Raw genomic sequence first — 14,899 nt, 5'->3', positions numbered from 1 at the left:
GCTGCCCCACACACCCCCCGGGCGCATTCCACCTCAAACACCCCCACTCCCACTGCGCGCACTGGGGAGGGGCCTGGGCATGGTCAGTGCTGCGCCGCCTCCCCTGCCCTCATCCTGGGCCAAGGCACCTGCAGGCGGCACAGCAGGGCCACCCCCTCCGGGGCAGTGCAGCCACTCGGGAGAGGCCGTGGGGCACCCCGACACAGCAGGCCCTGGTGCAGAGCGAAACGGGGGAGTCCCACAGGGGCTCCAGGCCCAAGTGCAGACCCGCCCAGGGCTACTTTCTCCTGGTGAGCTCTGGAGGAGGGCGGGGTCCTCAAGGGACCCCTTGGGGTCTGGGTTCACCTGGACCACACCGGGGTGTGACTGGTTCCAGCCCTCTGGGGGGGCATTGTTCACGCTGAAAAGGCCACCGTTTGGCCCCTCTGGGCCCCGGCACACACCAGGCCGCACCCCATGGGGTGCACGTGCCGGAGCTATCGACATGCCCAGGGGATCCCGCGAGGACCACACCCGGGCCAGGAGGCCCCTCGGCAGAGGCCAGTGTGAGGCATGGTCGGGCAGCTGAGCTGCCATAGGATCTCGGCAGCGTGGACGGGGAGCCGGCCCGGCTACCTCAGGAGCTGCTCTGATGGGACACAGGCAAGCCGGGCAGAGGGATGCGTGCAGGTGGAAGCAGGTGGGGGTGCAGCTGGGTGGCCCGAGGCGGCTGGGCGGGCTGGGGCGCTGCGAGTCAGTGAGAACGAGGGTCCACCGGGAGGTGCGATCAGCACCCACTTCAGGGTGGCCCCCGACAAGGGTGAGGCGGCTGGCTTCTGGGCCTCCAGTCTCCCTCCCAGAGAGAAACAGACTCTTAGGGGTACACTGCACACCTGCCACCCCTAGCCCTGGCCCATACTACTCCTGTGACCCAACCTACTCTCACAGCTCCAATGCGTTGTCACCAAGGGGCGGTGTGCCTGTGGCCAGGTCGCCCTTACTGGCTGGGTGGCCTCAGCCGTCTGGCTGGAATGCCCCAGCCCTCAGTTTCCTCATTTGTAACACAGGAAAACAGCATTCACCTCCCAGTTACCACCAGATTAGAGGAATTATCACACTTACAAGTGCCAGCTGGTGTTATTGGCATTCTAAGGCACAAACCACCTCGTATACCAGGCCCCCAGGGCGGGCGCCCTGGCCTGGCCCTGCGAGCGCTAGGCCTGGGGCTCAGGGCATCGGCAGCAGGCGGGCCGGGGGCTGCAGCTGGACTGGCAGCAGATCTGCAGGGCTGGGTCCTCGCCCTGAGCCATCTGGCTGGGGCCGAAGGCCACCTCAGCATCGAACTGGGCCTTGAGCAGCTGGAGTTGCTTCAGGGCCTGCAACGCCTCAGGGGAGACCTCGGCCATGCCCCCTAGGAGGTCGTAGTTCTCACCGGGGTCCACCGACAGGTCGAAGAGCAGAGGAGGCTCGTGGGCGGTCAGGGGGTTGGCGGCGTGGCAGGCGGCGTCTGCGGTAGTGTCACTGTGGATGGAGCCTGGGGGCGGGCGAGCACGGGGTGAGAGGAGAGGAGGGCCGCGCTCGGCTTGGGGGGTCGTGGGGTTGGGAGTTACCCTGGGTGAAGAAGTGAGCCTTGTACTTCCCAGTCCGCACGGCGAAGACCCCACGGACCTCGTCTGGGTAGGCCGGGTAGAAGAAGACAGACTCCCGGGGGCTCTGGGGGCGCAGCAGGCCAGGGTCACAGATGCCTGCTGTCCACAGCAGAGCCCGGCGCTGCCCCCACCCAGGCCGCCCCATGCTCGCGCCGGCTGCTGCCCCACCTTGCCCGTGCCCAGCAGCAGCGGGCTGAGGTCCACGCCGTCCAAGGTGACGTTGGGCAGCGGGGCTCCACTCAGGGCCGCCAGGGTGGGCAGCAGGTCCAGCGAGCTGGCCAGGTCGTGGGTCACACCTGAGGGCAGAGGGCTGTGCAGTGGCTGCGGCGGCCAAGCGGGTGATGGGCGGTGGGCGGGACCCCGGGAGGGTCTGCAGACGCACCGGGGGTGATGTGGCCGGGCCAGAAGGCCAAGGCCGGCTCGCGGACGCCTCCCTCGAACGTGGTGCCCTTGCCGCACCGCAGAAGCCCGGCGCTGCCGCCGTGGGACATCCGCATGGTCTCAGGCCTGGACACAAGGAGGACATCAGGCGGGAGCAGCTGTGCCTGGGTCCTCTGGGCCCGCCCCGGGCTTCTGAGCTACACCCCCACGGGCGGCAGCACCTCGCTCCTTCCAGACCAGCACCCACGGGCTTGTGGCCTGTGGGCACCAGGATGGCCAGCACCCGCCCCCTCAGCTGACACTCAGTGGTGCGGGCCAGTCCAGGCTCCCACCTACCCGTTGTCCGCAGTGAAGATGACCAGCGTCTCCCCGAGCAGCCCTAGGTCCCCTACAGCCGTCATCAGGGCCCCCACTGCCGCATCCAGCTCCATCAGAGCGTCGCCGAACGGCCCCCGACCGGAGCGCCCCACAAAGGACTGCCCACTGAACTGTGGGTAGTGGGTGTGCTGGGGGCAGAGACCAGGCTCAGCCTCTGCTGGGCAGGGCAGGGCTGGGCGAGGGGGCGGGGCACGGGCAGGGCGGGGCCACTCACATGGGACGCATAGTAGAGGAAGAAGGGGCGGCCCTGGCGCTGGGCATCAGCCATGAGGTCCCGCGCGAAGGTCACGTAGCGGGCTTCCAGCCCCGGCAGCCAGGGCGGCTGAGCCTCCACAGTCAAGTTGGCCAGCAGCGGGATGGGGACCAGGCCCTGGTCGCAGCTGCCCTCGCAGGGCGTGGCCGGCGGGAAGCAGGTGAGGTTCTGGCAGGGCCCCTGCAGGAGCAGCAGCGCTCAGGGGTGTGCGGGCTGGCCGGCCAGGCGGGCAGGTTGGCAGCAAGTGCCCAAGGCTTACCTGGTCGTGGGAGTACGGGATGCCCAGGAAACGATGGAAGCCCTGATGTGGAGGCAGAAAGGCCCCCTCAGGCCCGACCCCGAGGTGCCACTTGCCAGCTATCCCTGTGAGGTAGCCGCGGGCAGCCAGGACCTCGGCCAGGGTCACCTCCTCCAGGGGCAGCCCTCCCCGGGAGCTGGGCTCCAAGACTCCAGGATACAGGCCCATCCGCACAGGGTGTCGGCCGGTCAGGAGGGCGGCCCTGCGGGCGAGTCCGGGTCCATGAGAGGGAACCAGCAGAAAGGGGTGCAGGGAAGGGAGAGGAGATCCCACAGCTGGCTTGGCTGCAGGGTCCGCAGGGGCGACGGGTGGGCTGGCGGGGCGGAGGCCGGCGCCCCCTGAGGCCGGTCACCCCGAGCGAGGGTAGCTCCCCTGGGGCGGCTCACCTGGAGGGCGTGCACAGCGACACCGGCACGTAGAAGTCTGTGAACCGCAGGCCCCCTGCAGCCAGCTGGTCCAGGTTGGGGGTGGTGGAACTGGGGTGCCCATAGGACCCCAGGTCTCCATAGCCCAGGTCATCAGCGAAGATCAGCAGAATGTTAGGGGGGCTGGCGGCGGCCAGGCTGGCGGCCAAGGCCAGAACCAGGGCCCACAGCACCCCCATGGCCCAGGCCGCGGGCGGGCCCGTCCCCAGAGACCCGGGGCAGGGAGGGGCCCACCAAGCTCGGCCCAGGCCCTGAGCCCGCGGCGCCCTCCCCGGAGACCCCGGGCCCTGACCCTCCTCGGTGCCGCGGACTCTGTCTCGCAGATCCCAACGCAGAAGCCGAGCGCCGAGCCTGGGGCCCGTCCCAGGCGCCGCGGAGACGGGCAGCCCGACCCTCCCAGTCGCGGAGCGGCCGGCGCGGCGCGGGCCTAGCGGCCGGGGAGGGTCGGGGCCGCCGCCGAGCCCGCGCCGCTCCCGAGGCGCGCCCCGCCCTGTCCCGTGACCCGGCGCCGCGGGGCGGGGCGCCGTGGGGGGCGGGCCGTGCGCGCGCCGCGCCCCGCGCCGGGGCGGTTGGTGGGGGCGGGGCGCGGGGGCAGGTCCCGAGGCCGCGCGGGGGGGCGCGGGGGCGCGGGGGGCAACGGCCGGCGCGGGCCTCCCGCGGCCCTTCGGCGCTGGGGTGCGCCGAGGCGCGTGTCCCGTGCGCCCCGCGGGGAGCGGCCGTGGCCGCGCGCGGGTCCGGGGGGCGCCGGCAGGAGGACGTCGCCGGGACCCGCGGGGACCCGGTCCAGCGCCCTCGCTGCGGCGGCCTGGCCTTTCAGCCCCAGGCGGGCGGCTTCCCGGGTCCCCAGTGCCGCCCCGCGGGCAGCCCCCGCTCCAGAGCGCCTGCCAGGGCCTCGCCTCGCCTTCCCCGCAAGCCCGGGGAGTCCCTGGCTCCGGACTGGGGGGTTCCGGGGCTTACTGGCCCTGGCGCGGGGGGACAGCGCGCGGAGAAGGCCGGGGCGCCAGCCGGGGGGCGGGAGGAGGTCTCCGAAGCTCAGCCCTGGCTGGGGAGCAGAATTTGAAGGGCAGGACCCCGCCTGCTGACCTTGCAGGGAGGGGAAGGCGCGGCTGGAGGCCCTGCCGCCGTCAGGGGTCACGCCGGGCCTGGTTTCTAGGCCTGTGCGTGGGAGCAGCGCTGGTGGGTGGTGGGACAGAAAGTTTTCTGTGGCCCAGAAATCTTTGAACCTGTAATTGGAGCTGTCACAGCTGGTCGGCGCTGTGAATTGGAGATTAAAAGGCACCACCCAAAGCACTTTCTTCCCTCTCCGGGGCCGCCAGCCCTGCCCTCCTCCTCCGGGATCCTGTGGCTGTGATGTCCAAGATGCTTGGCGCCGTTCTGGAAGCCACTGGGCCTGTGCACTCGGGCGGCGGCCACCGGCCCTGACCAGGCGGGGGTGTGCTGCTGGCTATGTTTGTTCAAAGCCTGGGCTCTGCAGGCGGCCAAGTCTTTTAGAGACGTGAGTTCTTTTTTGGCATTGCTGCGGGAGCTGGCAGGAGAGTCAGCTTGGGACAGAGCCCCACTGCGAGGTGCCGGCCAGGTGGGGGAGGTGGCTCTGGACGCCTGGGACTTTGCTAATTTGGAACTGACGCCCACACTCAGGGAGGCCCTTGCAAAGCTGGCTCAGGCCGGTCTTTCAGCACCGAGGACAAGGGCTGTGAGAGGCCCCTCTCCAGGCCTGTGCCGGCCGGCCGGCCGGCAGGAGGCAGGCCAGCTGCTCATGTGCCAGCATGTGGCCGCAGCTGGCACTGGCACTGGCTGACACCCAAGCCCCCAAGCGCCACCCCAGAGCCCTCCGCACCTGCCATTCCTGCAGCCCCCAGGTCGCACTGCCCCCTCACCCCGCCACCCAGTGCAGGTTTGTGCCCCGCCCCGGGCAGGGTAGCCGCAAGGAGTCAGCCTGAACCGGACCCCAGTGAGGTCCCAGCCTCCCCCGCCCCTGCCGTCTGTGTGAGCTGGACCTCGCACTTGACACCGGTTAGGCCCGGGGCCCCTGACCTTCCCGCAGCCTCACCCAAGTGGGCTCTGTCTTCAGCGAGCTCCTGTTGGTCAGTTTGGCCAGGCTGGCTCCAGCCTCTGCTGTTGGCTGCAGGGTGCATCCCCCAGTGGCTGTGGCTCCGCTCTGGGAGTCATTTTCTCAGTGGGGCCTCCCTTGGCCCCGAGCCCCCCACCCCATTTTGCCCAGGGTGAGCTGCCACCCCTGGATCCGAAGGGAGGGAGGGTCCTGTTGTCCCCGGTCACTTGTGGGACGGGCAAAGCGAGATGCCAGAAACCCTGGGGACTTGGGGGTCCCTGCCGTCCCTGCTGTCACTGCTGCCATTGGTGGCTGGTGGGGTCAGGGCAGGAGGGATGCTCAGGCGGAGGGAGGCAGTTGAAGTGGGGGCGGCAGGCGGAGAGAAGACAGGCTTCCACGGGGCCCGCTGCCTGGCCCACTTCGTGGCTGCCGTCCCTGCAAGCAAGACCCTGAGAGCCCCGGGCGCGGGGCACAGAGTAGCTGCCAGGCTCGGCCCAGGCACCTCTGGGCAGGCGGCGGGTTCCCAGAACCCCACCCAGCAGCGGGCCAGCAGGGCTCGGCATGCAGCTGCTCTGACTCCCGGTGCTCCCAAGGAGCTGGGCTGTGTCCAGGAGGAACTTCCTCGGCAGAGCCCACATTTGGCTCCAGGCAACAGGCTCTGAGGGCGTGGCGGACACAGAGCACTGGTGGCTGCGGCCCTGCCTTCCCAGGGAGAGAAGACCTGAGAGCCAAGATGGCCGTGCTCCTCAGTCACGTCCTCCAGTGCTGACTGGGGAGGACCCTGAGCCAGGCAGGAGGGACCGCGGGAGGCTCCAGGCCGCGGGCGGGCAGAGCTTCTGGAGAGGAGGGGCGGCTGTGCTGACAGCTGTCCTCTGACAGGCCCGGGGGCGGCCACGCCTAGGCTAGTCTGGGAGTGGGGCACCATGGGGGTTGGCCATGTGGCTGCCCGCTGGGCCAAGGCAGAGTGGGGGCCAGTGGAGGCGGGGGCGCGAGTGGGGGACCCCAGGCCTCAGGAACAGGGCCCTCACCAGCTCCAGGGCAGGCCCCAGCCTGGGACTCCTGGCAGAGGGGCAGCCTGATGGGTGGCCAGGGTGGCAACGGCCAAGGAAGGACACTCAGGCTCTGGGGGTCGCTGGGCACTGGCTCTGAGCTTAGGCCCTGTCCCAGACACCCTCGAGCCACTGAGCGGCCCCGGAGGCAGGCGGACACGCTTTCAGCCTGGCGCGGCATGCGGGCACCAGCCCGTCTTCCTGCCCAGTCCCCAGCAGCTGAGCAGGGCTTAGGTCCTGTGCTGAGGGAGCAGCAGCCCCATCTCGAGAACCATGGATGAGTCGGCCTGCAGCGTGGGTGGGGCTTGGGCTCCAAAGGCACTCGGGGCCCAGGCCGTCCTGCAGTGCTGGCCCACGACGGGAGGGCCCAGCACTCAAGCAGGGTGGCGCAGGGGCGGGTAGAGCGGGGCCGCCCCTGCCCAGGCCACTCCAGGGCCGTGACACAGCCGAGTGACTCCCAGTCTTCTGACCATGTGACGGCCACTCCCAGGCCTTTTCTGAGGGGCTGCTGGGGGCGCCATCTCTCTAGGCCAGGTGGTGGCACAGGCCGAGCGTGGGGCAGTGCCAGGGAGACTCTCGCATGAAGTCAGGACAGGCTGGAGATGGGGGAGCTGCTTTTCAGGGAGAGAAAGGAAAGGCTTTTTTGCAGCCACTTTGTTCCCCGATTATATAGATGCAGAATTCACTTCCAGCAGTGGTTTCTGACCCCCAGGCGGCGGGAGGGTCAGGCGGGGTAACGTGGGAGGGCACTGGGCCTGAAGGAACAGCCCCCAGAGCCCTCGGCCCTGCAGCCTGGGTCACAAGAGTGCGAGGAAGGTGTTCGGGAGCCGTGATGCGCGGACGGCCTGGACAGGAAACGAGGCGCCCGGAAGGACCGGGAAAGGGCCCAGAGCAGGGTTCAGGGAGAAAGAACAAGGCGTGACCTGAGAACAACCGCCAAGGTCGACATCAAGGGCAGGTTGCCGGTGAGAAGGCTCGGGGTCTGACACGTCAAGCAGAATCGAGGTCGAGGGGCCACGGGAGCCAGAGGGGCAGGCCCCGCACTCCGGGGTGTCTGAGTCTTAACAACATTCGCATTTTATGATCTCACCTAGTGGACTCGCAACGCTGTGAAGGCAACACTGCCAGCTTTTTTGTCACCCAAACAGCAGCTATGTGCCCACTGCCCAGTGCCCACCGCCGCCCGGCCCACCCTGCAGAGCTGGGCACTTCACGTCGCGGGGCAGTGGGTGCTCTGGTGCCTCTGGACAGAAGGGCACGCGTCGCACACATTCCTTCCAGCTGCCGCCGGCCCAGGTGCCCGGGGGGGGACAGAGCGAGGGCGCTGCAGCCTCCCGCCCTGGCCCATCGCTGCAGCCAAAGCAATGGTTTCCTTTACCCGCTGCAGCGCCGGCTCCGTGCGGTGCGGTCCTTTCTTAAAAGAATGAAAAACTGTTAAAAAATACCAAGCGTCCAAAGACTTCTGAGGAAGAAGCCAGCGGCAGCTCCTTCTCCAGGGGAAAATGTCTCTTTTCATCCAAAACTGTGGATTTACAGTAACTGCGATGGTTTATTCGCACATGAAGTTAACTCACGACATCTTATTTTCATACTTTATCACACTAAGGCCATTTTGCAGAACTGGAACTTTGCGCTTATCCAGTGACTCTTGTCACGGGTTAAGCCCAGATTTAGACAGATACATGATTTTTAGCATCTCTTTCATTTTAAATCGGCACAGATATTTGGAATTTCCTGTTGCCGTCTTAACTGTGCCAGTGGTGACAGTGGTTGAAATGAGAAGATCTTAAAAGAAAAACCCTGATGTCGTTCATGAAAGCTACTTATTTAGTCTTGTTGTTTGGGACAATCGGCAAAAAAATTCACAGATACGATCATCTAAGCACCTGTTTCCAATTTAACATCACCCTGCAGCTTGCAAAATAGCTTCTTTCCAGTTAAACAGCAGAAGAGGGCCTCCCTGGTGGCGCAGCGGTTGAGCGCTGGGTGGCGAAGCTGCCCGCGGCCTCTGCGGTGCCGGTTCAATCCCCGGCTGCTCCCCGGCCACCAGAGGAGGGTCCCACATGGCGCGCAGACCTCTCCTGCCGCCCGCTGCTCCCCTCAGCCGTGTCCTTCGGTCCTTCTGCCTGCTCTGCTCCCCGCTCTGGCTCTGGTGAATTCTCTCACCCTCCCGCGCTTCTGACTGTACCCAGTGCATGTATAAACAAGCAAACAAATAAATAAATAAATAAACAAACATGCCTCTATTTAAAATAAATAAATAAATAAATAAATAAAAAATAAACAGCAGAAGACCCACACCTGCCATTTCTCTTTCCCTGGGGACGCCAGCAGGAGGACACCGGACGGTGGGACTGGGGCAGCAGTCAGGGCACAGGTTAAAGAAGCAGGACCACCGCCCCCCACCCCCCGCCTCCTGAAGCACTCGTTGAATCCGAGTTCAGAACTTTGTTTTCTTTTTGATGAATTTAGAAGCATCTCCTACAGGCCAGTGGTCGCCCCTGCCCCCATAGTCTGCCCCTGGTACTAAAGGTCCCCCCCACCACTCTCACACTGACATATTCACAACACAGACTCAACATTCAAAAAGACAATAGCAGAGAAGGTCCGCTTGATGAAGGACAAAACCCTTCGGATTGAGGAGCCACAGCAAATCCCGGCAGACTAACTGAAGTTAAAACAGCACTTAGGCACATCATGTGGAAATAAAATGTTTTTAAAAACTGAATAATATTAAAGACGACAGGATCTTAAAAGTAGCCAGAACAAACAAATTACCTATAGAAAGAATAAAAGTTAAAAACAGGCTCTCCCTGGGGGTGCAGGGTTTAGTCTCAGATCTATCGAGCTCTTGCCAGCCACTGCGGCCTGAGTGTGACCCCGGCCAGGGAGTGACCCACAGGGCACAGCAGACCCCTCCTGTCTCTCGCTGCCCCCTCAGCAGTGGATTTCAGCAGATCCACCGTTCTGCTTCCCATTCTGTCTCTGGGGAGTCCTATCATGCCCTGCACCTCTGGCCTGTACCCCAGCTCTCCTACACATAAATAAATAAATATTAAAAAAAACCAAACCCAGCATTTATTTCAACGTCAAGAGTCCAGAGAATAGAAGAGTGAGCTAAAAATGCAGAGTATGAATGGCAACTAATTTAGAATTAGGAACAGAAAGTGGTAAAATTTTATGTTATATGTATTTTGCCACAATTAAAAAAGTTAAAAAAAATCTGTAAATGGTCTGAAACAAGGGGATATCCCAAAAGGGAAATTATAAACAACTTTTTCTTGACACCACAAGCAAAAATTAACTTGAAAATAATCGCAGACTTGAGTGTAAAAGTTAAAAGGATGACATGTGGATGAAAACACAGGAGAAAATATGACCTTGTGGTTGGCAGAGATTTGTTAGGTGGTGGTGGTGGGGAATGTAAACAAAAGAAAAAAGAGAAAGTGAATTTATAACAACAAAAAACTCTTGTTCTGCAAGTGAAGCTACAGCAGGGGAAAGGCCAGGAGGCCGGGAACTTGCTCAGTGCACGCATCTCTCAAAAAGCCACCCAGAGTGTGTAAGGAAACCCTAAATTGCAGCAAGTGAAAGGTCCGTTAAAAAAGGGGGCGGACTTGAGCCCACGGCTAGAAAGTCGTGTCCAGGGCCACGAGCCTGCAAGGGCGGATGTGTCACCCCCAGGAAGCTGCGTCCAGGGCTCCGGGAGCCGCCAGCCCCTGCGGGTGGACAGCGCAGGGCACCGGCCGAGTGGACCCGGTGTCTCAGAAGGCCCAGGAGGGGCCAGGAGTTCCTTAAAGGGGATCAGGAGCAGTCGCAGCAGGAGGCGCCCCCGCCAGCCACCCCACCTCCAGGCTACGTGTCCAGAGTTTAAGACTACACATTGCTCCTTTCTACCCCAGCGCTGTGCCTAAAAACCATAAGATGGTAACTGTTAGCATGTATTTTTATGCAATGAAACATAGTTTCCAAATCGCAGTACCCTGAGAGCAAGCAGAGGGAGGGGCGCAGCTCAGGCCTGGGTGGAGAGTGAAAGCCTGAAGAGAAATGAACCAGAGAGAAAATTTCTCCATTTCACTCTTACATTTCATCATTAAAACGATGTTTTCAATCTAATGCTGCCAGGACGTAGCCTGCTTGAGCTCTGCCGCTCCAAGTGTGGCACTCCCCCGGCACAGGCCCGGGGTGGGATGGCAGAAGCCAGGTCCAGGCGGCATCATGCATTGGCATGATGTGTCCCCGCGCCAGGACGAGGCCAGCGTCCTCCACCCATGTCCTCATCCAGTTGCCTAGCCCCGCAGGCGGGGGCCGGCCTCACACTCAGCGCTGGACACAGTACTGCAGCGGCCAGCGCCACTGAGCCTTCCCGTTGTCCTGGGCTTACTGGGGGACAGAGAGGTACAGGGCCAGGAAGCATCCCAGGCCCTGGGCGTGTGTGTGTGTGTGTGTATGTGACAAGCTGGGACTCTAATCCAGGCAGCTGCCTAAGCCTCTACCTCTCTGTGGTGTGGAACTTCGCCCTGGGAGAGGGACTTTATTAGCTCCCGAAACCAGCACAAGACAAACGATCTCAGAGTCTCACTTTGGGGACCCACCCCCTTCAGCATCCCTGTCCCCCATCTGTTTTCTTCGTAAGGCCAGAACCTCCATCACCAATGGCTCCTGATGAGCTCACAGGCCTTCTAAGAACCCCAGGAATGGATGCTTCCTCCCTCGGTCAGAGAGCTGCACTCCCAGGGCCCACCGCTAGCCGCACGTGGCTGTCGGCCAGCCATTCACACTGCTTGTGCCAGACAAGGGTTTAAACCATGGCTCGCACAGCACACTGAGGTTACAGGTAGTGCTCCATCTCCCTGCAAGTCATCTGTTTTCATAATTCATTATCACAGATTTTTAAATTTAAGCAAACTGCACTGTGGTTTTCCTGTGGAGACACCCTCAAATTTGGTATTTAATTTATATTATTCTTTGTAGTCTCCAGGGCATCCAAGCCAGGAAATTTACGTAAAAGAAGTCCTGGGCTGGAGGGTTACCTCTCATGGGACGTGTCCATATTGCCCAGGGTCCCAACTGGGTTCACAGCCAAATCACAAAATTTTCTTAGAAATAACCAACTGTGAGTGAGTCGGTGGACATCACAGAGCAGAGCAAGACCTCCAAAAACTCACCCAGGGGCCTCCCCGGTGGCGCAACGGTTGAGCGCTGGGTTGCGAAGCTGCCCGCAGCCTCTGTGGCGCCGGTTCGATCCCCGGCTGCTCCCCGGCCACCAGAGGAGGGTCCCACATGGCGCGCAGACCTCTCCTGCCGCCCGCTGCTCCCCTCAGCAGTGTACTTCGGTCCTTCTGCCTGCTCTGCTCCCCGCTCTGGCTCTAGTGAATTCTCTCACCCTCCTGTGCTTCTGACTGTACCCAGTGCATGTATAAACGAAACAAACGAACAAACAAACAAATAAATAAATAAAACATGCCTCTATAAAAAAAAAAAAAAAAAAAAAAAAGCAAAAACTCACCCAGGGGAGCTATTGACTAGAAATAAGAATACAAAATTTTGGAAATGATTAAGAGAAAATAATACATTTAAGAATTTTATTAAACAAATAAGAAAAAGCCAATATAAAAGGAGAAAAAGCAAATCTGAGAATCTACCAGCTAGGGTTTCAATAAAATCTGGTTGTTGAAATTGAAAATTGCATGAGAAAACCCTTCTATGAATGGGATGAACAGCAGATTTAACACAGCCAAAGAGAGAATTAGTAAAATGGAGGGAGAATTGAGAAAATCACCCAGAATACAGCACACAGAGAGAAAAATCTTCAAAGAATTGAGAAGAAAATGACTGTCAATCTAGAATTCTATGTTGGCTAAACTATCATTTAAGCATGAGGGTGAACTAAGATAAATTAAAGGCAGAAAGAATTTGTAGCTACCAGACAGCCATTGAACAGTTTTCTAAATTATATACGTCCAGGAAGAAGAATCTTGAAATCAGGAAGAAAGAGTAAGTTACCAGTCGGAATACTGAGGACAGAAAGTGTTGACATGTGGCCGAATCCAAGCAGGTGCTCACTGCCAGCTGTGACAGGGTCAGGAATGACTGACTCAGAGGTGAAAATCAACATGGGCAAAAGTCTATAGGATTACAGTTCAAACATTATGAATCTGTATTATTACATGGAAGAAAGCTAGCAGTATTGGTTGAACTTAGACTTTGTTGATGATTCATGTTGAAAATTTAAGTGTTTGGCCCTCCCTGGGGGTGCAGGGGTCAGCCTCAGCACTATCAAGCTCTCGCCAGCCACTGCGACCTGAGTGCCACCCTGGCCAGGGAGTGACCCACAGGGCGCAGCAGACCCCTCCTGTCTCCCGCTGCCCCTCACCAGAGGATTTCAGTAGATCCACCTGTTCTGCTCCTCACCCTGTCTCTGGTGGATCTTCTCACCCCCTCCCCTTCTGGCCTACACCCCAGTTCTTGTATGCATAAATAAAGAAAAGAAATCTTTTAAAAAAAGATAATTTAAGTGTTTATAAAAATGATAGACAAAGAATGTGCAACTTTCAAATCAATGGGAGCTGAGGAAATGGGGAATAAAGGAAATTTGATCAACCCAATAGAGTGCAGCAAGGGAGAAAAAAGAAACATAAAGAAAAACTATAGACAACACAAAAATTAGTTGGTAAAAATCAATTAAAATGTATCATCAGTCACCATAAACACAGCATTAAAAGTTGAAAATTGTCAGACTGGGTTTTAAAAAAATTCAGCTACACATACTGTTTCCTGGAAGCTCACGTAAGAATATAAGACAAAGAGAGGCTAAAAGGAAAATGATGGGGAAAGATGTGTGAGCTCCATACTCACAAAAAAGGTGCTGTGGTATATTAATTACTGGAAAAAAATTATTAGGCATAAAGAGGGGTACCATATAGTGATAAACGGAGAAACTCATCAGGAAGCTTTAAGAAACATAACCTGTTTATATTGAACAACAAAGTTCTAAAATCTCTAAAACCAAAGTTGGCTAAATTTCAAGGAGAGATTGCTAAAGACACCATCATAGCAGTGTGATTTTAATCCACAAGTATTGGTAATTTATAAATCAAAATTAGACAGGAATTTGAATATCCAGTAGAAATTTCCAACAATGCAATCACCACGCTTGACATAACAGAATATGTATAATCTCCTTGCAGCCAATAATCCCAACTGAACAGGCAGGAAACCTTTACAGAGTCAGACATGTTCAGGCCTACAGAGAAAAGCTCCCCAGCTCCCCAAAGGCTGTCTCCGCAGGTCGCCTCCTGTGAGCCCATTGCAACCAAGCAGGGGTCAGCGGCCCGGGTCAGCCCTCCCTGGCCTGGAGTGGCCTCCCAGCCTGGGCCGGGGCTTCTTCCTTCTCCTCACAGCAAGAGACCATGTGACCTTGAGCGGGACAGTTCTTCCAGGGCTGCTGCACACACCTGAAATTTTAAATAAGCGTAGTTCTCAGAAATTTCTGAGGAAAATATATAATTGACATTAGAAAATCAGAACAAGGTGAAATTAAAAATACTACTTTCAAGAGTTAACGGGCATAGCTAAAGTGGCATTTGGAAATTTATAACATTAAATGCTTACTATTAGAAAAGAAAAACTAAAAATTAATGAGGTGAGTTATATGAAATAGAAAATAAATCAGCTTAATAAATTAGAAAAGAATCATAAGAAAAAAAAAGTGTAGAAAGAGATAAACAGAACAGCATAAATACCATAGAAAACAGATGATTTATCTGAAGTGCCGGTTCGATCCCCGGCCGCCGGTGAGGGTCCCACATGGTGCGACAGACCTCTCCTGCCGCGCCCGCTGCTCCCCTCAGCGTTGTGTTTCATCGGTCTGCCTGTTCTGTTCCCCGCTCTGGCTCTGGTGAATTCTCTCACCCTCCCGCACTTCTGATTGTACCCAGTGCTTGTATAAATAAATAAATCTTAAAAAAAAAAAAAAGAAAAGAAAACAGATGATTTAAAAAGTGAAAACTGACCTTTGGAAGTATTTATGTTCCTAGTAAAATAAAATGTAACAAGTCAGACTCACGATGGAACAGAGCCCAAACATGCCAATAGACATTAAAAAGCCAAAAACGAGAGAAATTCTACCTGTAGGCTACCAGGCCAGGCCCGGACAGCTCTACCACCGGCTGGGTCTGCAGGCCCCTGCCTCAAACTGCTGGGGCTGGGGGACTGTGCCCTGAAAGCCTGGCGGGAACAGCGGCATGCAGTTCGGCTCTGACTGTCCACTCGGCCAAGGTCTGCTGAGCCTGTGGGCGCAGGCACTGCCCAGGCCCTGGGCGGCTCTGGGAGACCTGCCCCGGAGGGCACCTGGCAGCAAACGGGGGTGGGGGGTGGGGTGTGTCCTGACGTCAGGGTGCCCTGGGGAGCTGGGGGAGACAGGAAGGGCAGCTGG

At 58.7% G+C, this 14,899-nt stretch overlaps 1 protein-coding gene across 1 annotated transcript; it reads right to left on the bottom strand.

Annotated features, from left to right (window-relative positions):
* Window positions 1-775: 775 nt before the first annotated feature.
* Window positions 776-3,771, bottom strand: ARSA (arylsulfatase A). Its single transcript, XM_037515190.2, has 8 exons — window positions 3,325-3,771; window positions 2,900-3,140; window positions 2,602-2,820; window positions 2,346-2,515; window positions 2,011-2,135; window positions 1,797-1,924; window positions 1,590-1,692; window positions 776-1,513 (listed from the first exon to the last, which is right to left on the bottom strand). Exons 1-8 carry the CDS (start codon window positions 3,540-3,542, stop codon window positions 1,194-1,196), a joined length of 1,524 nt encoding a protein of 507 aa, XP_037371087.1. The 5' UTR covers window positions 3,543-3,771; the 3' UTR covers window positions 776-1,193.
* Between the last annotated feature and the right edge of the window lie 11,128 nt (window positions 3,772-14,899).

This window comes from Talpa occidentalis, unplaced genomic scaffold (genome assembly GCF_014898055.3).
Source record: "Talpa occidentalis isolate TD23 unplaced genomic scaffold, MPIMG_talOcc4v2.1 talOcc4.16, whole genome shotgun sequence".
Lineage (NCBI taxonomy): Eukaryota > Metazoa > Chordata > Mammalia > Eulipotyphla > Talpidae > Talpa > Talpa occidentalis.
The sequence above is the reverse complement of the archived record's forward strand: the minus strand, read 5'-3'. Positions and strand labels throughout refer to the sequence as shown.